This window comes from Protopterus annectens, chromosome 2.part1, assembly GCF_019279795.1.
Source record: "Protopterus annectens isolate FY-2018-M chromosome 2.part1, PAN1.0, whole genome shotgun sequence".
NCBI lineage: Eukaryota > Metazoa > Chordata > Ceratodontiformes > Protopteridae > Protopterus > Protopterus annectens.
In genome coordinates this window covers 1,333,308,080-1,333,334,203 of record NC_056729.1, presented here as the reverse complement: position 1 = coordinate 1,333,334,203, position 26,124 = coordinate 1,333,308,080, and the positions used below count along the sequence as shown (strand labels likewise).

Here is a 26,124-nt window from a genome sequence, read left to right as displayed (position 1 = left end):
GAGAAGTTAATGCACAGGAGGGAGCAGCACACCCCCATGTTCATGAGTACCAGGTCTAGGATATTTGTACATGTAGTTGGGGAGTTAACTAGTTGCTCCAGGGTGTTAGCATAGACAAGCCCAAAACCTATGAGCAAGTGAATTATAGGTTGAATAAGTCTTCCAGTTTATGGAGGGCTAGTTGAAGTCACCCATAAGTCGTCCGCGGTGGTGCAGCAGTTAGCATTGTTGCCTCACAGCAAGAAGTTCTCCAGTTTGATTCTCAGCTGGAGCACCTTCTGTGTGGACTCTGCTTGTCCTCTGTCCGGTCAAGTGAACTTTATAGACATGCAGGTAGGTGCGTGAGTGTGTGTGGTCTGGTTAGGTGCCAGGCTGGCAATGCGACACAGTAAACATCTACTGCCAATCAATAGCAGACCGATGATCCGGTGTGGTGACTCCTAACTGGGAAAAGCCGAAAGAAGTTGAAGTTAGCTGTAAGTATGGTGTTAGGCTGAATGTAAAGAGATTCCAGTAGGTTTAGGTAGGAGGTGTGGATGTTCTTCGTGTTTTACTGTTGCAGCATCACATTTGGGTTATCCTTGCCAGGGTAGCCCTCAGCCGGCCTGAATACCAGATGCTTAGTATTTCTGCGTCGGCTGCTGTCGCTTCAGGACTAACGTCAGTTCGTCAGCAGTATAAAGTAAAGCAGCTGACACCATTACATCAGCCTTTCTTGGCATGGAGCCCGAAGCAGAAGCAGTTCGCATGAGTGCCGGTCGTCCGCCACCTGAGTTTCATCTACCGAATTGAAGTTGAAGTCTTCTAAAGCTAAGTACCCTGTTGGGGATCCTTTTTTCTTGCAGTAACCGATGTCAGAAAAAGTTAATAATTGTCTCACCTGTGGAAAGCAAATACCACACAGAGACTTCCATTCTTACTGCATCATTTGCTTACGCCCAGACCATGATGTCCCCCATTGTTGCTTCTGTGCTTTGTTCAACGCCAAAACTATCCATCGTTGGGCCCTTATTGTAGCCAGATATTTTCGCTCATAGTCCTCAAATTCCGATATGGCTTCGGTAAGCCATCTGACAGCAGATCTTCTGAAAAAATGTAAAAATAAAGACAGAGACAGACCGCACAGGTCCAGACTTACCAATGATGCTTCCGTTAAGTTAGTCATCAGTTCAATGGTCCTCAATGAGGCGCTTTTGCATTCCCTGATGCCTGCTTCTGTGGATTCGCAGGCCGCTACCGAGACCCTTTCGGAGTCCAGTATTCCACAAAACTCTTCTCCAACTAAGGATCCTGCGGTCGTATCTACCATGAATGGGTCCAGAGCAGCTGAGCAGGCACTGGCTTCCGAGGAAGTCCTTCACACTACCAATTCTCGACACAAACTGGCGTCTTCTTTCGCGACTGCCATTTTTTTGAAAACGACCGGGTTTCTTAGGTCCAAGGTACAAACCACACCCAAGAAACTGACAACCCACTCTCAAGCACCTGCTTCCTTGCCTCAGTCTCAGATGCTTAAAATGGCAGAAGAACTTATGCTGATCAGGGGAAGCCAAGGTACCCCCTCCAAAAGGAAAAGAGAGCTGTCCCCTGTAGTTCTGTCTGAACAAGAATCAGATGACTCTAATGCTTTTGATTATGAAGACATGCAACCCCTCTTTAATTATGAGGATTCTGATGCAGAGGATTCCATCCCTTCAGCCTCTCCCCCAGAGGATTTTTCCTTTGGGGAAACCCTGCATACCTTAAGAGAGCATTTCCAGTGGGACTATCAAGACTACCCTCAGTCTAAAAGGAGACTCGGGGAATTCCTAGATCTTCCACAGCACAGACCCTTGGCCATCCCCCCAGTCCTGGATGTTGTGGAGGATGTTTTCGTGGAATCCAGCTTGACTCTTGACACCCTCCCTCCTGTGCCCAGAAAACCAGACAGGTACTATAGAGTCCCCTGACTCACACAAATTTCTTTTTAAAAATCCTACTGCTGACCTTGAGGTAATTTCTCAATGGCCTAAAGGGATTAGAGCAACCTCTGCTAAGAATCCCACCCCCTCAGATAGGGATTCCTGAGCACTAGACAGATGGGGTAAAAAAGTGCACACCTCAGCTACTCTTGCTATCAGGGCACTAAATTGTCAGTTCCATATGCTAAAATTTTAAAATGTCTTCCTTTCCTGCTTGGGCAGAATCTAAAGAATTACAAGAGTTATTGCATTCTGCAACTTCAAGTAACTAGACACACCTTGCACTGTGGTTTTGACATCCTAGAAGCTTCTTGCAGGGCAGCAGTCACTGGATCTGTCATTAGAAGGCATGCATGGCTTAAGGAACAGACGCTGCCAGACCGTGTCAAATCTAAATTGTTGGATGCCTCCCTGCACAAAGACAATCTATTTGGCACTAAGGCAGAAGAGGTCTTAAAAAAGATGGAAGAAAAAGCAAAATATGTGCAAACAGTTAAGGATTTCTTACAGGTTCAGCCGACCAGGTTCAGCAGGCCTTGTCCCACCAAGCACTGGTCCTTTCCTGCTCCCTCCAAGCCAGTCCAGCTTAGGCCCCAGGGAACCAGACCCCCCCCCCCAGACAGCAGCCACAGGGAATGCAGAGATCTAAGCAGTGGACTACCTCCACTTCAAAAACAGGGAGTTCTAAGCCACCCCCTTATGGTAAGAACTCACAATGACTAACCTCCCCCACCCCCTCCCTCTGCCCACCTTCACTTACCCCTAGGAGGAAAACTGTCCTTTCATCAAGCACCTGAGCCACCATTACCAATGCCCACTGGGTTCTGAACATAGTGTCTCAAGGATACAAAATGCCCTTCCAAACCCTTCCAACCCCAGAATGGTTCCCAGATCTACCACCAAACCAGCGGACAGAAGCTCAAAAGCAAATCCTTTCCTTGCTCTCTATGAGGGCAGTAGAGCACATTCCTGCAGAACAGATAGGCCAAGGTTTCTACTCCAGACTTTTTTTGGTGCCCAGAAAAGAGGTCACCTGGTGCCCCATCTTCAATCTATCCATTCTAAACACATTCCTGGTGATCCCAAAATTCAAAATGCTCACCCTCCAGCAGCTGCTACCCATGCTCTCCAAGAAGCTTGGCTAGCCACCCTGGGTCTAAAAGAGGCCTACCTCCCCATTGCTATCAGGGAATCATGCAGGTAATATCTCTGTTTCAGGGCAGGATCTCAACACTTTCAATTCTCTACGCTTCCCTTTGGCTTATCTACTGCTCCCAGAGTTTTCACAAAATGTCTGGCTCCGGCCATTGGCTTTTACAGACAAAGGAATATCCAGATTTACCCATACTTAGACGACTGCCTTATTCAGGCAGACAGCCAGGAAAAGCTGCTCAAGCACCTGGCCTTTGTAAAGATCCTACTAACCTCCCTAGGGTACACAATCAATGAAAATAAATCCAAGCTGGTGTCCACCGAAAGGATTATCTTCCTGGTAGCAAGCCTGGACACACCATCTCAGATGTCATTCCTTACAACAGAAAAACAAACTTTCCCGACAGCCTACTTCTCTCAAATAGCCACCAGGACCCAGTTATCTGCAAGGAAGATCCTGCAAGCTCTGGAGTTCATGACATCATAATACTCATTATATATGCCAGACTGCATATGAGGAAACTTCAGTGGTACCTAAAAAGCCTTTGGTGTCAACACTGTCAAGACCTGGAAACTTATACCTGTAATTATTTTCTTTGGTGGGCAACAGCATGCTCCCACAACAAGGGACTGCCTTTCTCACACACCCCCTGCCGCCCAGACCCTCACCACAGATGCATCAGACAATGCTTGGTGTGCACACCTGGACAGCAGGTGCATACAGGGCCAATGAAGCCCACAGCTAATCCCTCTGCACATCAACCAAAATGAGATGATGGCTGTCCAGCACACCTTGATAGCTTTCAAACCCCTTCTCTCCGCAGGGGCTCTCCTGATCAAAACAGACAACACCACTGTGATGTGGTATATCAACAAGCAGGGAGGGACTCACTCCTACCCTCTTAGCAGGCTGGTCATGACCTTTGGCACACAGCCTCTGCCAGGCCACTGCACCTGTTAGCACAGTTCCTACCAGGCTCTCTCAACTCTCTGGCAGACCAGTTAAGCAGAAGTCTTCTGGACCCACACAAGTGGCAGCTCAACAGAAGAACCTTCACCCTATTAACTCAGAAATAGGACACCCCGAAGGTCAACCTCTTTGCCACCCACAGCAACCATCAGCTCAGCAAATTCTGCATCAGGGAGCATCACTGCATGGCTTAGAAAGTAGATGCCCTGTCCTTCCCCTGGGTCAATCTATCGGTCTATGCCCTTCTTCCACTACCTGTTATCCCCAGGGAATTGCTCAAAGTAAAGGAGGAAAAACCAAGGACAATTCTTATAGCTCCAGACTGGCCTCACCAGCAGTGGTACACCTTGCTGCACAGCCTGCCACCACTGCCACCATGGCATCTTACTCAGATTCCAAACCTCCTGACCCAGAGGGAAGGGGAATTCATGCATCCCCAACTGCAGACACTCAATTTGGCAGCTTGGCTTATTCCCCCAACACCGGATCAATCTGCCAATCTCAGTAAACAGGTTCTAGATGTTACCCATGAGGCCAGATGCCCTAGTACTAGAAAGTCTCATGCTGAAAAGTGGAAAAGGTTCTGCACCTGGATCCAGGCTAAAGGAGCCAATACGGCACAGCCCTCCCTCCCTATCATCCTGGATTACTTAGCTGACCTACTAGGCAGTGGCCTCTCTTTCTCCTCTATAAAAATTCATCCCTCTGCTATTTCTGATCATTTTCCCACTGAGCAGCCCCTTTTCTCTCACACCCTTTGATCAAACAGTTCCTAAGAGGGGCTAGCAACTTGAGGCCACCCAGAAGGGCACCCACCCCAGCTTGGGACCTTAACTATGTCTTGGAAAAGCTCACCCTGCCCCTTTTTGAACCAGCTTCTTCTGCAGAGCTAAAATTTCTCTCCTGGAAGACAGCATTCCTTCTGGCCATCACTTCAGTCAGAAGAGTCTCCGAGCTGCAAGTGCTCCTGGCTGTGGAACCCCTCATCATCTTCCATGTTGAAAGGGTATCCCTCCGAACTAATCCATCCTTCATGCACAAGGTGGTGTCCAGTATGGCTCTCAACCAATCCATTCATTTGCCCACCTTTTTTCTTAATCCCCAGAACAAGGGGGAAAAGTATTCTGCACACTCTAGATGTGCACAGACAGCTCAGATTCTATCAAGACAGGGCTAAATCATTCACAAAGTCTGATCAATTGCTGGTTAGCTTTGCTACAGGGGCAGAAGGCAAAGCCATCTCCAAATAAACCATTTGCACACTGCATCCATTTCTGCTACAAACAACATGGAAGGCCACCTCCCAAGGGGGTCAGGACTCACTCCACCAGAGCAGCCTCCACCTCTGCAGCTTTCCTTCAGAGGAGTCCCCACTAGGGGCATCCTGGAGGCTGCCACCTAGACATCTATTCACACCTTTACCAAACATTACCACCTGGCTCTCTTCTCCAAATACAGGACAGGGTTTACCTCTGTAGTCTTGCAGGGCATCCTAGCCAGCTTCTAGTTTCTTTGACTGCCTCCACCCTTTTCCTCAGCTTTGGGAATCAACCCAAATGTGATGACTGCAACAGTGAAACACAAAGAACATAGTACAGTTGTGTACACTTACCATAAATGTAGATGTTCGAGTGTCTTCACTGTTGTAGTCCTGGTTTCCCTCCCTCCATCCCCTTTTTTTCTTCTCTTTCCTTTCTAAGGGACATATTGGTATTTATCTTGTACTGGTGGGGTTCTTCCACCAGATCCTGGCTCCTACTTGGGGTTCCTGACAGGTTAGGCCAAGAAAAACTGATGTAATGGTGTTGGCTGCCTTACTTTATACTACTGAAGACCTGACATCAGTCCTGAAGCGACAGCAGCTGACGCAGAAATACTAAGCCTCTGGTATTCGGGCCGGTTGAGGGCTACCCTGACAGGGATAACCCAAACGTGATGATTGTAACAGTGAATACACTCGAACATCTACATTTATGGTAAGTGTACACAACTGTACTTTTTCCACACTCATGTTAGGGGATCTGTTGCTAGCAAGGATGTGATAGAGGATTGCATCTATGGTTAGTTGGATACGGAACAGCTTAAGCGAGTCATTTTGTTCAGTCTGGCGGTGTACTTGTCCTTAAAGAACACTGAGACACCACGTTCCATTGTTTTATCCTAAGCTGAGGGGGACTGAAATGTATGAACAGCATTGTAACCTTTGACAGCTGGGGTGCTTTCCATGGTTCTGAACCATGTTTTCATGACTGCACATATGATGGTATTCTCCAGGGTGAGAAGTGCTTCCAGGGAGTGCAGTTTTTTATTTAAACTCCCAGCACTGAGCAGCAGTACCTTTAGGTAGTTGTGAGTGATTTTTGTTATGTTGGACGGTTTAACAACTTGGCATGGCCTAAATAAGGCACTATGGGGATAGATAAAGTTTTTGCTAGTATCTGGAAGCCAGGTGGTGACAAGCACACACTATCTGTGGCAAAGCATCATGGTTTGTCAGTTATGTCTTCCCAGGCTGATAGATATTAGTCCCCTTGTTGCGACACCAGACACTAAGCCAATTGTTGAAGTCAATAATTTTTGCTGGTGCTGTAGCATCATCACTGGTGAAAGTAGCATGCTACTCATTTCTAGATTAATACCCGACTGAGACATTTTCAGAGAGCTCCATTATGCCTCTCTTCATGTAGTCCAGTGAAGAACATCTTGGGTTGTTTACTCCCACATGGGCTATGACCATGTCATACTAGTACTTGTGGTTTAAAGGCCTAAGTGTATGCATGATCTGGCAGATCCTGGCTCCAGTCAGACAGCTCACTGTGATCTTCTCCTTGTTTAGCCTAGTAAGGGGGAGATCAGTATGTCTTACAGTGGAATCCTCAATAACTAGAATGTTTGGCTGTGTGGTGTGTTGCCTTATGTGCTTGGAAGTGGGGCTACTATGATTTTCAAAGTTGTGTTGTGTGAGGTGCTGTCTTTTTTGAGTGTGCATAGGGCAACTGAGTGATGCTTTTAGGAGGTCTTGGAAGTCGGGGTAGATTACAATTAAGTACCTCCACATATCTGGGTCTGTGTGTTTGTTGACTGTTTTGGGTGTAATTTATTTATTTATTTTATATTTGCCATTTGTTGTCCGGGTTAGTCTGGCTGGGCTGATGCCCTTTTTTTAGCAGAGACCCGAGGGAGAAAAGCTCCAGAATATAAAGATTACAATTAGTTACAAGCGTAATACAGCTACAAACAATAAACATAAAAAGAAAATCTTATTTGTGTTTAACATTCATCACAAAGGTACATTTATTGATCTTAAAACAACATGTAAATGATATAGTTGTATGATAAGAAATAGGAGGTAGGGAAAAGGAAGGACTAGTAAGTAGGGAGTGCTTACTTACAGCATGGAGTTTAGTAAGGGAAAAGAAATCGAGAGGAAGGGGCAACGACCTAGGATGAAAGAAGTAGAGGAGAGTTGTGATACTGAGAACAGTGATTAAGAAAGAGATGCATTGTTACTGATATGGAAGTAGAAACATACGGCCAGGAAAGTCTAAGTTGCAAGAAAAGGAGGCAAAGGCTAGGTGGCAGAAAGAATGGCTGGGGAGGAATTGACTCAAATAGGGTCTTTACAGGGGCAAGTCCAGGAGTTGAGTAGGTAGTCTTTCAGGGCTAGTTTGAAATTGGGTGAATTTTGGTGAGTTTTGATATAGAGAGGGAGCTTGTTCCAAGATGTGGACACTGCATGACTGTAAAAGCTTTTTTCCTATGGATTTATTAGGTTTGGAGATTTGGAGAAGGTGTTGGTCTGAGCTACGAAGCTCCCGGTTAGGGATGTAGGGGGAGATGAGAGTTGTTAGGGCAGGATGTTAGTGAACTAATGCTGACACACTGATCTGCATTTTTTATGCGTCTATGTGTGAGCTTTGCCTCTAATGACATTGTATATCTCAAACACTGTTTTTGTATGTTCTAAAATTAAATGGTTGTCAATGAACGTGAGGAAGTTACTACACTGCCTCTGGATGCCGATATCCACCAGGCCATAAACAGAGATGACAGGGAAGTGACTATGCATAGTACCAGGTCCTTAGTAGATGGTATGGAGTATGGGAGAGTCACTTAAAGGTCTAAGTGAGAGTGTTTAGTAGTATACTATAAGAAAACCTGCAGTGGTGCATCGCAGCTCTTCAAGCAGCTATGAACAGTGGCAGACTGTGGAGAGCATTTCCTATAGAGGATTTTAAACTGGAGAGATTTGCTTAATGTACAAGGCATGGGGAACTGCATTTGCACAGTGCACAAATGCGGGGGGGGTTTATAACAGTAGGATGAAAGATTTTTTACACAGATAAGCTCTCAGACCAATCAGATAAACACACAATAAGCCTTCCACCAGTAGTTTCCAACTCATATGGGTTGAAGCAGCCCTCTGCTCCCACCAGAGTGCAGAAAAAAAACCCTCAATGTAAACCAAACTGGTTTTGAGCTCAAGTACAGTAACAAATGCTTTACAGCAAAAGGCAGAAGTCCTGAAGTAACAGGAGCCCTTGGGAATACGTTCTCAGTAGTCCTTTTAAGTAAGATCACATTATATTTATTTATTTATTTATTTATTTTATTTTACATTTGTTGAACGGGCTAGTCCAACTGGATATATGTCCATTTTCAGTAGAGGCCCGGGAAGAAAAGCTCCAAGCCAGATCCATTATACCAATATGTATAAGATTATAAATTCAGAACAGTGTATATAAGGTTACAATCAAGTTAACATAGCAGATGATACAAAACATTTTACAGTACGTTGCAGAACAATATTTACAATAATATAGAACAAGATATTCACATGAGGTAGACTGAACTTTTTTCAGGTTTACAATTCCTGAGAATGGTTGCATAAGAGTATTTACAACATGTTGAACAAGATGTCCATGTGAGGTAGATAATAACTGTATGCAGGTTTACAATTCTTGCAAAGTTTGAAGTAAAGAGCATTGAATTAAAAGTCAGAGTGGAGTTAGGAGAAATTTAGTCACAGAGGTAGTGGGTTAGTCAGGGTTGGTGCAAGGGCATAACCAGTGTGTTCCAAGGTATATTTTGAGTTTTTGTTTAAAGTGGGGTAGGGAAGGAAGTGAAGTAAGATCACTAGTGGGTAGGGAAGGAAGTGAAGTAAGATCACTAGGTAGAAGGTTCCAGTATTTCCCAGTTGTGTTTGAGAAAAGAGAGTTACCTGCCATGTTGTTAGACTAATACTAAGTAGAAGTTTATTAGCAGAGCGTAAGGTATTAAGATTTTTATATGGAGTAATGAGGTTTGAGAGTATAGGAGTGTTGTTAGACTGGTTGAGGATCTTATGAGCAATGGTAAGTTGGTTAAAATGAAGCTGATTTTGCAGTTCAAGCCATCCTAATTGTTTTAGATTCTAGCAGTGATGAGTTCTAAAGGGATTACCAGTAGCAAATCTGGCAATGTTATTGTAAGCTGTAGTTAGTTTGAGTAGATTCTTCTTTGATATGTTGGTGTAAATTGTTGAAGCATAGAGAAGTGTTGAGATTAGATGAGAGTGGGCAATAGTAGTTCTGGTTGTTGGAGTGAGAAAGTATTTGATTCTGTATAGGGAGCCCAATTTTTTGTTGACTGTTTTTATAGTGTTATTAATATGGGTATCGAAGCTGAGGTAATTGTTTATTGTAATTCCTAGGAGTTTGGTGGTAGAATCAGGGGATATGAGGGTGCCATTGTTAGAAATAACAGAGAAATCTAAAGGCATGGATTTACGGGTAGGAGTAAAGAGAAGGAGCTTTGATTTTTTGGGATTCAAGAGGAGGCAATGTTTTAAGAACCAAGTCTCTACTACGTTAAATATTTTCTGAGATAGGGATTGTAGTTCAGATGAAGATTCAACTGCACAGATTAAAGTTGAATCATCTGCATACTTTATGCAGGTTGCCCAAGGAATAGCTAGGTAGAGATCATTGATAAATATTGAGAATAAGAGAGGGCTTAGAATGGAGCCATGATGGACACCCAGTGAGACTGGCAGGTGGGATGATAGTTTATTCTCCCAGAGAATAGGCCTGTTGCCTATTGCTGAGGTAGGAAGTAAACCACTGTACAGCCAGAGTATCAAGAGAGAGTGATTTCAGAATATTTATAAGTAAAGAGTGGTTTACCATATCAAATACTTTTGAGAGATCAATAAATAGAGAGGAAGAGAGAACATTGTTATTGCGGTTGTTTATGGTATCAGTAAAAGATAAGAGGGCAGTAGTAGTAGTACTGTGTAATGGCCTAAAGCCATGTTGACTTTCAGCTAGTATGTTATGTTGAATTAAATGGTTTAGAAGCTGATGGTGAATACATTTTCCATTATTTTTGCTAAGGGGATAGTAGGGCTGTAGGTCGATAGTTAGAGTATTCATTTGAGTTGCCACCTTTGTGTAGGGGGATAATATGTGAGATTTTCCAAATGTCAGGGATGCTTCCCTCGTTAGTAGTTCTATTAATCAGGATGGATATCGGGTAAGCTACTTCTTTAGCTGCTTTTTGCAGGTATTCGGCTGGGATCTGGTCAGCAGAAGGAGTACAAGACTTAAGTTTTAGAATGAGTTTATAGATAAAATTAGTTGAGGTGGGTAGAAATTGGAAGGTAGGAAGAGAGCTCGGAGAAGAGTTAAGAAGACTGGATCTATCAGGAGCTAGTTGACTGGCTAGTGATTGGATAGCCTCAGTGAAGAAGGAATTGAAAGCATTGGCAGTTTGGATAGGAGTCTCATATGTTGCACCTGTTGGGGGTTGGTGTTCTGGCGTGACCTGGATAAAGGAGTCTATTGATACTTGCCCAGAATCTTTGAGGATTGTTTTGGTTTGTTTGCTGCATTTTACAGTAAAAGTTTTTTTTTTTTTTTGTCTTGAGAGAATTGCTTTTTTTGTCATGTTTCTCATATGTCTAAAGATTTGTTAATCTGATGTATTTTTGGTAGTTTGCCACCTAGACCAGGCTTTATTTCTGAGGAGGATTTTTTTCTTGGTTTCATTCGTAAGCCAGGGGGCAGGTCTGGACCTAGTTCTGATAGTACGTTTAGGTGCATGCTGGTCTAGGATTTCTAAGAACTTAGAGTTAAAGTATTTGACAGCCTGTTCAAGTGGGAGGGTTTTTAGTTGAAACCAATCACAGGCACTGAGTTCACTTTGGAAAAGGTGTTGGTTAAATTGCTTGTTGGTCCGTATAGTCCTATATGAAGTTAGGTGAGAGGTATCAAACTTTTGCCTGATTATATAGGTCAAGTGAGTGGTCACTTACATAAACAGGGATAATACCAACTGTGTAAGTTTGGTGGTAGTTATTAATAAGGATCCAATCCAAAGTGCTCTCTTTTTTGGTTGGTTTGTTTATTCTTGTTGGGGAGGTAATGGTCTGAGAGAAGCCTTGAAGGTTAATATGAGAGGTAGGATGTTCAGTATTGATGTTCTACCAGTCTATATTAAAGTCTCCTAGGATTATAGTTTCTTGTGGGAAGGATGTTGAGACCCAGCTAAGAATATCCTCTAGTGTACTGATATTGTTTCCAGGAGGTAGATACAGAAGATATATAAGGATTTACTAGAGTTAAGCTGTAATTTGGAAATAAGGACTTCAGCATGGTTGTCCTTTGGTGGGTTATAGGGTATAGAGGTGACTTGTAGTCCATCCTTAAAAAGAAGTGCTACTCCCCCTCCCTTTCTTTTTATACGGTCAAGTCTAAATATGTTATAACCTGGTGGGATAATTTCATTATCGTGTGTTTTACGTTTTAGCCAAGTCTCTGTCAAACATAAAATGTCAAAAGAGTGTACATCAAGAAGAGCATGAAGATGGGGAACTTTGTTATTCACACTTTGGATATTGAGATGTGCTATGAGGAGAGAGTTGGGGTGTTTGTTGGGGATGAGAGGAATAGAGGGAATGTTGGTGAGATGTCCAGTGGATAGGATATTAGGTGGGCCAGGATTAGGATGTATGTCTCCATCCTGTAAGGAATGCTTTTTTAGTGAAAGCAAAAGATAATGTAGGTTACTAATTTGGTAATGGAATTTCTTTATTGTTAGGTTATTGTATTTAGGTTCATAGGTTCATACTAGGCTATCTGCCCTGGGGCAATTAGAAGCCTAGCCCGATTCTGTATGGCTTACACCACCCCTTGATTTGAGTATACTGTGCCCTTTTTAAGGTTTAGTTTACTGTGCCTCTGTCTAATAGTGACACGAGAGTAATCCCTGGGACAAACCTACGATCCCCCATCCACCTATCGAGATTCTTCTTGAAGAGATTCAGTGAGGTGCTCTGCCTCACATAAACTGGAATTCTATTCCAGAGCGAAGGGAGCCTCTGGGTTATGAACCTGTCCCTCCAGCAAGTTCTATTTATTTCTGTGCTGAGGTTCAAGTCCTTGACGTGTGGCTCTAAGGGATTTAGATTTACTGAGGTGGAGCATGTCCATTAATTCTGGATTTGACATAACTTTGTATGTCAGGCATAGATCGCCTCGAAGTAGGCGGTATGCAACTGAGTAGAGCTGGAGTTTTTTTTAACCGAGCAGCATATGGCATCTGTTTGAGACCCTTGATCCTCTTGGAGAGATACTTTTGGGGTCTTTCTAATTGCTGCAGGTGTCGGGTAAGGTACATCCCAAAAGGGGCATTGTATTCTATGATGGGCCTGATGAGGGATGAATAAAGGGGCACGATTACCTCTCTTGATCTAGATGTGAAACCCTTCATGATGAGGTGGGCTATGTCGAAGGTCTTTCTAACCACTTTGGCAATGTGGTTATCAAAGGAGAGATTGCTATCAACTTGGGTCCCCAGGTCCCTAATAACTTTCTCTGTATTAATGGGTTTCCGCCTATGTGGTAATTTGTGGGCACATTGTTTTTGCCAAAGGGTATGACTATACATTTTTTGGCATTTAGCTTTAAACCATGGCGCTGGCACCAGTTATCTGTCTCTGTGAGACCTTTTTGAAGGATGTTTGTGTCAGCTGGAGAGTTGATTATGGCGCCCAGTTTGCAGTCGTCTGTGAACTTGGTGAGCCATAGTCCTCCCACATTTGCCTGTACCTCGGAAAAGTATATACCGAACAAGAGTGGTCCCAGGACAGAGCCCTGTGGGACGCCACTTGTGACCGGTTTCAAGTCTGACATGGCTCCAGCAACTCTCACTCTGTGGGTTCTGTCTTTGAGCCAGTTTGCGACCCATCTTGTGACATAGGGTTTATATTTAAGCTGGATAGCTTATCTATGATGCCCGAGTGGGTTATTGTGTCAAATGCCTTTGCAAGGTCTAGATAGGCTGTGTGGACTACCTTCCCTTCATCTATGGCTTTGGTGACTGTTTCAAAGAAGTCAACCAGGTTCAAAAGGCAGGATCTGCCCTTGACAAAGCCAAACTGGGTAGGATCTAGTGTCTGTAGGTCCCCAATGTCCTTGTTTATGAGCTCCATGATGATCCTCTCCATAGCCTTGCAGACTAAGCTAGTCAGGCTTATGGGGCGATAGTTTCCAGGGTCCGTAGAGGCTCCACCTTTGTGGAGTGGGACCACTGTTGCTGTACGCCATTCTGTGGGCACATACCCTGTAGTGAGGCTGAGATTGTATAGCTGTTTTATTTGAGGGATTAGTTCCTCTTGGAGTTCATGTAGGACGCAACCTGGGACGCCATCTGGTCCCATGGAAGCAGTGTTTTTGCTTTGGAGAGGGCAGCCTTCACCTGAGCATCAGAGATGTTTGGGAGGCAGCCCCCTGCCGGGATAGATACTTGCTCTTTTAGGGGGGGGGTGGAGAAGTTTGCACTGAACCTGTCTGCCAGGATATTGGCGATGTCTGTGGGTTCAGTGTATTTTTTGTTGTTTAGAATCAACTCAGAACAAGTCTGGGAGTTGCATCCCAGGTTTCTAACATAACTGAAAAAAGCCTTATGATTGTCTTTGCTGTCCTGTGCAATTTTTCTCTCGAAGCTAGCCTTGGAGGATTTTATGAGGGATCATAATTTTTTGCTAGTACTGATCAGAGATGCCTTCCCTATTAGGGATTTTGCTCTATCATGTAGTAGCTTCCTCCTTCTGTTGTACAGTTTATTTATGGCAGGGGTCCACCAGACTGGACGCCTGCCTTTGGATGATTGGGTCTTGGTTTTGTTTGGGATAGCATGATCCATGCATTCCTGGAGATGTCCGTAGAATGCGTTTATATAGGATTCTGCAGTTTGGGCCGTAGTTTCCACTGGCCCTGGGGCCTTGAAGGATTCCACTTCGGTTTTGAGAAGTGAGAAGTTCGCTTTTGAGAAGTTTTTCACTGTGGTTTTCTGGGCTGGGGTGGGGTCGGGATGTGGACAGCCAGTGAAATTAATTTATGGTCTGATCTTACCAATGAGGGATATACTTCTGGTGTGGAGCATAGAGACCCCATGTTGGTAATGATCAGGTCTAGTATGTTGTCCCCTCTTGTGGGAGTGGTGACTAGTTGTTCCATAGCATTTGAGTTTATAATTTCCAGGAACCTTTGGGCTAAGGTGCTGGGGCTTGAGTAGTGCTCCCAGTCAATGTTTGGGTAGTTGAAGTCGCCCAATATAATGGTGTTCGGAGAGATCTTCATGTTCTCCAATGTTTTCTGGAAATCTGAGTGGGATTCCTGACTTTGAGAGGGTGGTCTGTAGGATGCTATAAACTGAAAAGCAGTCTTGCCCACTGTTAGTTGCACATGGATGGTCTCCGATACTTCGTGCAATGCCACTAACCTGGAGGTGTGGATATCCTTGATAAATATGGAAACTCCCCCTCCTTTTGTGGTTTGGTCCGGGTTTTGGGGCCGAAAAGCATGATATGAGGTATAGCCTGGTAGTGCTGGGGTGCTCTCTGGAGCCTTGAACCAGGTTTCTGTCACTGCACATATATCGATGTTCTCCATACTGAGGAGAGCTTCGAGTGCGTGCATCTTGAGGTTAAGACTTCTGGTGTTTAGCAGCATTACCCTTAGTTTCTTGTTCCTTGTGCTGTCTATGGGGGTGGGTTTGACTTTTGAGCCTTGCCTAAAAAAGGCACTATGGGGGTGGCAAGAGCCTTTGCCAATATCCGAAAGCCCAGTGGTGACAGGTGCAAGCCGTCCTTAGCGAAGCAACCTGGCTTGTCAAGCATGTCATCCCAGGCTGACAGACACTGGATCCCCTTTGAATGACACCAAAATTTTAGCCAATTGTTAAAATCGATCATTTTGTCTTTGTACTGTGGCATCATTCTAGGTGAGGGTAAGATGCTGCTCAAGGTCATGGTCTTACCAGCCTGGGCTACATTATCAGAGAGCTCCTCTATGTCTCTTTTCATGTAGTCCAGGGAGGTACGTCTCAGGTCATTCACACCAGCATGTACAATGACTGAGTCATATTTGTATTTGCTTTGGAGTGACCTGAGTGCTTGCGTTATGTGGTGGATCCTAGCACCCGACAGGCAGCTCACCGTGACCTTCTCTTTATTCAGCCTGGTGAGCGGGACGTCAGTGTGTTTGACAATAGAGTCACCTATTACAAGAGTATCAGGTGTGTTATTCAGCCTTAAGGGCTGTGGCTGCTTGGCACACTGACTTTGTGGGTTATGTGTTGTGCGTGTTTTGTTTTGAGGTAGCGTTTGCTTGGATGTCTGCTTTGGAGGTCTCTGTTGCTTAGGTAGATTTTTATTTAGAGCCTCCGAGTATGTTTTTGTGTATTTATGTGTTTGGTTCGCTGAAGTGGTGGGACTATGTGATACTGGAATTGTGTTGTGTGAGGTTACCTTCTCCTCCTGACTGGTTACACCATTTTTGAGATGAGAGAGCTCAGCCTCCAGTTTGGCTAAATAGTTGCATCTCTCACATATATTTGAACCTGTTTGGAGGAGGAGAGGGTTGTCCGTGTACATGAGACAGTTGTAACATTGCCTCAAAATTCCCAGATTCACCAGCTGGACTGGAGAGGAAACCATTAATGTGGGCAAGTCTGTGGTATTTAGCTAGTATGTATCTAGGTGTGGATGTAATAGTGATATTATTGTGGGTGAATGTGAAAGTGTGTAAGACTGTTTGTTTTCTTTAATGGTTAAATTGAGAAATATTTAGGTGTTCATAGGAGGTTATCAGATATTCTGAGGTTAGTACAGATATGAGTGTGGCACAGAGTAGTAATTTTATTAGGGTTGAGGTAGTTTTGGTAGACATGATGGTAGAATTGGTAAGGAAATATTAGGTAGTTAGCAAAGGCCTAGGACAGGAAGAGAGGTATAAGTTTGAGTTAAGATTGTAATTAATTAGGGTTAGAGAATGGTTAAGTGAAGAGTAGGTGTGGCTCAATTATCTAGGATGGTGGGACCATCTGATTTGTTGTGTGTAGGAGGGTGTGGTTTTAGAAGTATAAGTTTAGGGCTACTGGGGGTGGGTGGTATTTGGGGGTAGGGTAGGGGAGCAGAGTGAGCCCGCAGGGCGAACGGAGCGGGTAGAGACAAGAGAAGGAAGAAGCATATTAGGAACAATCGGAGAAAAATTGCTTTGAAGGAAGGTAAGTAATGTAGGTACAAAGAGAGGTAGGCAGAGTGGTGGGAGGGATGGTAGGAGAAAGGTGCATAAATATTAATAAAACTTAGTGAACTGAAGAGAAGCAAAGTACTGGACAAGGAATTCTATGAGGAATATGCTATAAGGTAGAGGGATCGGTAGAGCTGGGTAAGGGTGCCACCTAATGGACAAAGTCAGTAATTACAGAGGTAAATTATAAGTGGGGGAAGTCTGGTCAAGGGAAGGCAGGAGAGGCTATTTATGGAATCTATTTCAAAAAATGTTGCGGGGAAAAATACAAACTACAAGGTTGAATTGTATGAATTGAAGTTAATGTTTTACTTAATTTGTTCTTGTGTATTAAGCTTTTGTAATGTCACTATTTAACTGAAATCATATTATGCCCATGTGGAGCTTTTCTCCCTGTGCCTGTACGGAAAACAGGATATATTTGCAGTTGAACTTTCCTAGCAAACAAATGGCGAATAAACTTATCATAAATATGTCAGCACACCTACATGGAATCTGGTTGCCTCAGCAAGCAGTATGAAGCTTTTTCACTTCTTTTGCATTTTTACTGTGACAAATTATAAATATCCTCCACTATATCTGTATTTTTATATTGTCCACAGTTGTAACCTTCGTTAATATGTGCTGTAAATAATTGTAAAATGAATTGTACTGCTATGTGTTACTATGCTGCTCTGAGCTGGGGTTGTGCCTGAATACTCTCTGGAACAATCCATCCATTGCAGTATAACAGAGAGCTGTGTCTTCAGATCTGGAAACAAGCAGTTATTCTCGCTCTTTCTACACCATAGAGCTACATTAACTTGCTTTACTTTCGCCTAGGTGCCATCATGTCATCACTAATGGACTTTCTATAAAAAGCAGTATGCGGCCAATGGTTAGAAATTGTTATATGTAACCATCATGCTATAGCCTTTTGTCATGATTTCTGTCCCTCTCGTTCTGTTGATGCATAATGGAGATTTGATGTCAGGAAAGTTTTTTTAAGCATCCCTCACCACTGTTAAATACTAGTGTTGCACTAGTGATTTAACAGCAGTCACCACAAAATAGTGACAGGAACAAAAAAAAAAAACAACTTTAAAACATTAAATCAGCCATTCTTTTCTGGCCAAATGAAAATTGTTAACTTGTTTTAAAGTTTCACACCATTTTCTCTGGTATCTGGTATCATTAGGATTGTTACAGCTTTCAAAACTATAAAACACTTAGTATGCCTACATTTTCGATTAAACACATAGCACACCTACATTTTCTCGTATTTTGTAGCACATAGAAGCAGACTTAGTTTCTTGCAAAGAATTATGATTAGATCATTCCCATCATAACCCTCTTTATGTGTCCTTGACATTCATGTCTCAAATACATACCAAGCTGGTTATGCACAAAGGCCCAATCACAATCCTGTATCTTTTTGTCAACCATATGGAAAAAGTGTGACCATTTTTAAAGAATTTCCAATATATGGTGATGACTCAACTTTTCTGTGCTCAGCATAAACAATACCATCAGCAGAAACTCAGTTTCAGTGCTTTTTTTTTTTTTTTTTAACAATTCCAACTTCTATGCACATGCCAGCAACTTTATTAGAATGCTTTTTACTTATAATTTGAACTTTCAGACAGCAGTAACCATACGGAAATCTCTGCAATAGAAAACAAGTCAATTCGTTCATCAGCTCTGTAAAATAATTGGGTGTGACAGCTGATCAGGACCTAATTTTCGTTTACCATTTTTTAAAATGTATTTATTTATTTAATTTATTTTCATTTTGATTACCAAGGGTAGAACACTGATTACAGAACAATTGACTATGAATGCAAAAGAATAGTAAAGGATGTACAAAGAAATTGAAGTACAGGGATAGATTAATAGTTACACAATCCAGATGGTTCGGGTTCCTATTGGAACACTGAATCTTCAATTGTTCGAATCACTAAAGGTCGACCTTTAATGATCGAACAATTGAAAATTCGAAGTCTTGAAAATAAAAATTGAAAAAAAAGAGAAAGAAAAAGTAAACAGTGTAGGCAGGGGGGCAAGCCCCCCTGCACCACACCCCACACCACCCGCTACTTAAATATACCAACTCCGAGATCGCGCTACAGTGTAGGAAAGGGAAATCTTCCTTTTCCGCACTGTTGTTCATTAAAGTGCAATCTCAGAGTTGGGATATTTAAGTTGTGGGGGGTGAAGGGGACTTGCCTCCCTGCTTTAACCTGTCAGGGTATGTTTTGTTTTATTTATTTATTTTTTTAATTTCGAAGTTACAGAACTTCGATCATATGGTATTCGAAGTTCCGTAACTTTGATTTTGTAATATGGTTCTACATGATGGTGTTACTGATGTCTTAACAACATACTTCTGAAAACAGTGCTTGTATACTGACAAACAAACAAACCAAATAAGAGCAGCTGTACAAACCAAACAAATAAGAAACAGTATAGCACGCTCTCAATGCCACCACAGATCCAACGACACTTTTCAAGCTGGTGAAATAAAGATTTAATCAAATAAAAGCCTAAAAACTAGTATAGCAATAAGATTTAGTGCTTTCATCCACCAAAAACGTGGACTTCATCAGAATGAGTGGCGATGGAGTGTCTTGATGGAGTAATTTCGTAAGTGGGAAACTAAGCAAAAGGTGTACAGGGAGCCATTTTACTGTGGCAAAAATGAGACAGTGATATTCATACCAAGAGGAATTTATAACAAAATGTCAAATTTTATTTGCTAAGATCTACAAGTCAGTCATATTTTTATTTGAAATGGTGGAAATAAAGGTAGGCCATATTCGAATTGAGCAAATAGGGCATTTTTACCTATGGTTGCTGTGGCAGGAGCCGAGAGGCAATGTTAGATTTTTTTCTTGGCCAAGAATATGAGGTATTTGATTTTGGATCTCAGTTTTTGGATGTATTCTTGCTAGTTCTGGTACTAGTCTTGCCAAATTCCCAGGTATCAAAAAGAGGTAGTAGCTTCGATACGAGAGTTTTTAATATCAAAGATGTTAAAAGAGGAAGGGGCAGTAGAAAGTCTTTCTTTGCTTAGGGTTTAGAAAACGTTTTTTGTTAACAATCCATGTGTTTATAGCCTGGAGATGATGTTAAAGTGGAGTGTGAATAGCTTGATGGGAGAAATTCATTCTATAGATGACTATGTCATCGACATAATAGGAGTTGTAGGCAGGATAGGCCAGATGAGGTTTATTTATAAAAATGGAGAATAATAGTGTAATGTGAATAAAACCTTGAAGAACACCTGAGTATGTGTGAAGACAGTTACTATCATCACATTAAAGGATCTGTTGGTCAGGAAGTCCTTGAACCATAGAATCGTAAAACTAATACCATTGTATGTTAGGTATGTAAGTAACATAGAGTGGTCAACTATGTTAAAGGCTCTGGTAAGATCAATTACCATGGCACAGGTAAGGTTCCATTTGTCCATGTTGGTGAATATATTGTCTATTAGGGCCCATAGCACAGACAGTGTATTTCTGCCTGCCTAAAAAACATGTTTGTTGGAGAGTAAACAGTATTTCTGCAAGTCGGTAGTAGGTTGAGTACAAACTAGCTCATCAGGATTTTCCCAGTGTCGAAAATATGGTCTGAAGTGACAGATGGAAGTGGGTTTAAGATCCTTGGATATGGGTCTCACAAAGAACTTGCCATGTTAATGGCAAAGATGTTAATTATGAGACTGACATAGATGTGTTTCAGGGGAGTAGTAGTGAAATCTCTAGAGTGGTACAGAAACCAAGGACAAAGGTTATTGGAGCCGGTAGTTGAGGTGAGATGGATTTTTCAATTGTTAGTTTTCTCATGTCAGCCATAAGTATTATTCTACGTGCAATTATTTCGGATATTGTCTTGTACTTAATACTATAAGCAGTCTGTTTTCATACAAACAGTCTTGGTTAATATGTCAGCATTCACAAAGCTCTTCGGAACATATTTGTTTTTTTACTGTCTGGGATGTTTATTGATTGCCATTAAGGTCAGCTGTGTTTTAATACATTAACATATTTTGGTTTTATTTTTGTGTGGTTTTGAACTAGCTGTGGTGCATATCACTCAAGTGTCCAGAAGTCCGCACAATGTCCAGATTTTTGCCTCATATTTTTAGTCTGTTCCTCTTAAAATTTGTGATTTTCTGGTAAATTATTGAGGATTAGAATCACTAAATTATGATAGCCATTTGAGTTTTAGACTTCATATCCTTCAGAAAAATCAAAACTAACTTAAAACCTGACATTCTAGTAATTATACAACAGCAATGTTTAAAATTTGTCCCTGGTTTGGGCCTTCGTTCGCACAACTATTTCTGGCTTTGTCGAGTTCTTACAGAAAGAAGGTGAGAGGTATGCTGTGGAGCTTTTCTTCTTGGTCTTCCACTATAAAAGTGTTTATTCTTAGGGGAATTGCCCAGTTTGCCAAATAAACAAATATTGTGACATAAACTTTCTATTTTTGTAAGATCAAATCAAACTTCAGAATTGTATAACAACCTAGATCAGCGAATGAGAATTAAAATGGGGACAATGGAGGAATAATAAATCCAACACATTATTCTTAAGCTGTCTTTAAGCCTAGAATACATCTAACATGTTAATTTATGTTGTGAAAGGGTCACTTAAATATATACAGTCATTGACTTTTAAAATTCATTTTGCAGTGGCTTAATAGTTGTCTTACATGATATAAAAATAGAGAAGTAAATGTTAAGGCCTTTGTCATTCTTATGGCCAAAACCCAAACTGGTAAACATCTGTCAGCTTGTCAGTCTGGCTGACTGAAACCATATTCTCTTTTGTATCAGTCATAAAGCCGGTCCTTTCTGGGTGTGAGTCTCACTAGGATTGCATTAAGCTTCTGTGTAGGTTATCCATGCTTGGAAATGGAATTGTAACTCCTATGACTGAGTATTTTGCCAGAGAGATCACAACAGAGGAGCAGCTGTTTTATGTGGAGAGCATGACGGCCAAGAATTGAGAGCAGTCCTTGTGTGGATTGTTGTTCTCTGAGCATACTGGAGGAAGTCCCCAAACTGTATTGTGATGATAGGACTCTTGTCAGTGCCATACATTGTAGGTCAAAGGGTAGTAATAAGTACTTTTATTATGTGCTTGCTTGTTTGCATCCTCCTGAAAAGTATTATATGAGAATTCCATCATTGTGTGCCCTTTAGGAAGAACTTGTTAGTGTTGTACATTAATAGATATGGTAGTAGTAAATACTAGGCAATCAGTCTGCAGACTATTACACTCCTAGCAAATAATCAGACAGTGGCCAAAGATGAGACTCAAACCCTGAACTTGTATCTTTGAGGTAGGTGAGAATCGAACCTTGTACTTTGTGTCTGTGAGGTAAACACCCAGTATGCCAGCCCCCAGCACATCATCAAGTTATATGTGCAAACACATTGCTATGCATCAGGAAGGTTGGTAAAAACTTGTGAAACACTTCACTTTATTACCTTACAGAACAGCCTCCTTGGAGCTCAAAAGGTTGGTGTTGCTCTCAAATGGCCAGGGCAGTATAGCAGAAAGTTTCAACATGTGACTGCTGTTAACCAGGACATTGAGCCGTAAAAAACAAATGTCACTTGAGGTGGGGATCAAAAATACTACAGAGTTTTGCACAAAAGATATTAAATGGGAACAGTCCCTACTTATACATGGGGCTAATAGGTGTGTTGTCCTTTAAAAATTGTTCAGTTCTGTAGAACCCACAAATGTGGAGCTTGCCTGTTACTGTAGTGTGAAATAAAAAAAAAATGTAAATATTTTTTTTCTTTTTTTTCGAATAGGTCGCATCAGCTTTTATGAGAAGTACGGTGTAATCCGTGATGTAATTCAGAACCATTTGACTGAGACTTTGATGTATATTGCCATGGAACAGCCAAAAAACCTTAACAGTTCCCAGGAAATAGTCCAAAATAAGCTACAACTCTTTGGTTCTTTGCACAAGCTTCACAAGAAGAGTGCGGTCATTGGTCAGTACCAGCAGTACCAAGCACAGGTTCAAGAGGAGCTGGAAAAAACAGCAGATTACACAAGCAAGATCCCAACCTTTGCTGGTTAGTTATAACAACATGTGCTATAGTATTTCAGTGACTGAATGTCAATGTTGATTAAAACAGAACTTGAGTGAAACTGTTTATATCTCAGAACTGGTGGCATCTGTGTTTTGTTTGAAGAGAAGCTGGAGTAGATCTCAGGTGCCAACTTTATTTGCCAACAAAAAAGCTTGTCTGTAACATCAGCGCTGAGAGTATGCTCAGTGATGGCTGGTACTCTTATCTGGCCGGCTGTGTGATTTTAGATAATGGATTTGATTCCAGGCAAGTGTGCGCACAGTGCTACTACTGTCCATCAGTGCTACTACTGCCCATCAGTACTGCCCATCATTGCTAGTACTGCCCATCAGTGCTACTACTGCCCATCAGTGCCACTACTGCCCATCAGTGCTAATACTGCCCAGAAGTGCTAAAGCTGCCCATCAGTATTGCCCATCATTGCTACTACTGCCCATCAGTGCTAATACTGCCCAGAAGTGCTAATGCTGCCCAGCAGTACTGCCCATCAGTGCTACTATTGCCCATGAGTACCGCCCATCAGTGTTAATACTGCCCATCAGTACTGCCCATCAGTGCTAATACTGCCCATGAGTACTGTCCATCAGTGTTACTACTACTGCCCATTTGTACTGCCCACCAGTGCTATTACTGCCTATTAGTGCTACTACTGCCCATCAGTATTGCCCATCAGTGCTACTACTGCCCATCAGTGCTATTACTGCCTATCAGTGCTACTACTCCCCATCTGTGTTACCACTGCCCATCAGCACTGCTATTGCCCATTAGTGTTACTACTGCCCATCAGTGATACTACTGCCCATGAGTACTTCCCATCAGTGCTACTACTGCCCATCAGTGCTATTACTGCCCATCAGTGCTACTACTGCCCACCAGTACTACTACTGCCCATCAGCACTGCCCATCAGTGCTGCTACTGCCCATGAGTACTACCCATCAGTGCTACTACTGCCCATCAGTACTGCCATTCAGTGTTACTACTGCCCATCAGTGCTACTACTGCCCATCAGTACTGCCCACCAGTGCTATTACTGCCCATCAGTGCTACTACTGCCCATCAGCACTGCCCATGAGTACTACCCATCAGTGCTACTACTGATGGTCAGTACTACTGCGCACTCTTATTCCATTACAGATCAGTGATCTGGTATGTGAGAGGCCTGATTGTCTCTGTGCCGTCTTGGTATATTACATATTTATTTGTTGCATTTTATTTGGAAGAATCACATTTGTTTAAATCTTAGTACATGGAATTCAAATGGTTGAAACTTTGTTTTGGCAGCTACTTATTTTGTTTGCTATGTCAAATTGCAGTTGATAGGAACATCATTTGACAGTAACTTAAAAAATATACAGGGGGATCAGTCTGCCTGGAATCCTGACCCCACACTCCCCAGACTGTGTGTGTGTGTGTGTGTGTGTGTGTGTGTGTGTGTGTGTGTGTGTGTGTGTGTGTATATATATATATGTGTTTACCATCAAAATGTCAATGTTAAAAACAAATTCCATTTTTAACGTCGAACCATAAAACCAGATCCATGCATACTAATTAGGCATAAATGTCAAATCTGATGAATGAATTCAGCAGATTCATAGGTTTATAGTTTTGTAGGTGTGTACTAGGTTAATGGCCCTGGAGCCTTTACAAGTTTAACCCATAGAAGTTCCCAGTGCCTCTATCAAGTAGAGCCACTGAAGTGATCCCCGGGGTGAACTTTCTATTTCCCATCCACTCATCAAGATTTCTCTTGAAGAGGGCCAGTGAGGTTCTCTGCTTGACATGTACAGGAAGTCAGTTCCAGAGCATGGGCAGTCTCTGGGTTATGAACCTGTCCCTCCATCATGTTCTGTTGATTGATTGTGGTAATGAGGTTGCGGTGTCTGGAGGGTGTGGTGCGGAGGGATTGGGATTTCTTTAGATGTAGCATTTCTAACAGAGCTGGGTCAATCATGGCTTTGTAAGTCAAGCAGATACCATCCCAGCAGGCATTTAAGATCTGAAAATCATCTACTTCTAAAAGTAGATAAGCCCACCTTACCTGCTGGTCAGCTCCTCTATTCCTTCACCGTCGCCATACTATGGAACTCACTTCCACCTTCTATAAGGAAAACAGGCAGCACCGCCAACTTCAAACAAATACTGAAAAATCATCTCAACTCTTCCTATGTTCCTGCTCTGTAATCTAACCTCTTCACTCTCCTTATATGATTACTAAACCCCTATGTCTTTTGCTACTAGTGACTGATGATACTTACTCCATATTTATTTTTCTCTTCACTTTTTGATACTGGTACAATAATACTGATTAATATATCTCTGTTTATACCTCTTTGATGAATTCATTACATTCTGCTTTAATGTATATTTTTTTGTATATATATCACTGTAATCGAACAAACTAGATGCCTGCTGGGATGGTATTTGGCAAGTAGAGTTGAGAGACCAGGACAGTCTGTGAGTCTGTAGATTATTTTGTGCACTGTAGTTAGTTGGGTGAATGAGAGATGGTGGAGGAGTCCCAGCCACCCTAATTGATGCAGTGACTTACAGTGGTATGATGAGAATTTGGCCTTGGTGGCAAGTTTTGCTATTCTATTGTAACACATACCAAGTTTGGATTTTGTAGAATTTTGGATATTGGTGGGGAGATGGGCACCATAAAGGAGAGAGGGTAATAAAAAGGTAGTTGCAAGGGTTTGTCTAGTAGAGAGGCTAAGAAAGTGTTGGTGCCTTTAGAGCATACCAAGCTTTTGGTGTGTTTTTTTTATGTTATCGTTTACATGTAGGTCAAAGTTAAGGTTTTCATCTATAATAATGTCTAGTAATTTAGCTTGCAGTCATCTGCGAACTTGGTCATCCAGAGTCCCTCCTTGTTGGGCCTGTACTTCTGAGAAGTAGATGCTAAACAGGAGAGGACCCAGTCTGCAGTCTGACTTGGAGTCCGCTACTTTCACACTGTGGGTTCTGTCTGTGATAGAGGTTGATGTCTAGTTTGGTGAGTCAATAATTCCTGAGTGAGGAATGGTATCAAAGGCCTTGGCCAGATTGAGGTATGCTGTATGAACTGCCTTACCTTCATCCACAGCTCTGGTGACTGACTCAAAGAAGTCAACCAGGTTGAGCAGGCTTGATCTACCTTTCCCAAAACCAAATTGCATGGAATCTGCAGTTTGGAGATTCTCTATGTCTTTGTTAGTTAGGCTGATGATGATGCGCTCCATAACCTTAAATATCAGACTCGTCAGGCTAATGGGCGATAATTTCCAGGGTCTGTAGTCGCTCCTCCTTTTTGGAGAGGGATGACTGTAGCAGTGCGTCATTCGGTAGAGACAAAGCCTGAGGCGAAGCTGTGAGTGAACAGGGCA

At 42.3% G+C, this 26,124-nt stretch overlaps 1 protein-coding gene across 1 annotated transcript in view; it reads left to right on the top strand.

Annotated features, from left to right (window-relative positions):
- H6PD (hexose-6-phosphate dehydrogenase/glucose 1-dehydrogenase) overlaps positions 1–26,124 on the top strand; it is a 604,336-nt gene that overhangs the window by 552,887 nt on the left and 25,325 nt on the right. Inside the window, exon 5 of the mRNA XM_044062799.1 lies at positions 22,471–22,740. Within this exon, the coding sequence (XP_043918734.1) occupies positions 22,471–22,740 (270 nt within the window). The remainder of the gene's footprint in view (positions 1–22,470; positions 22,741–26,124) is intronic.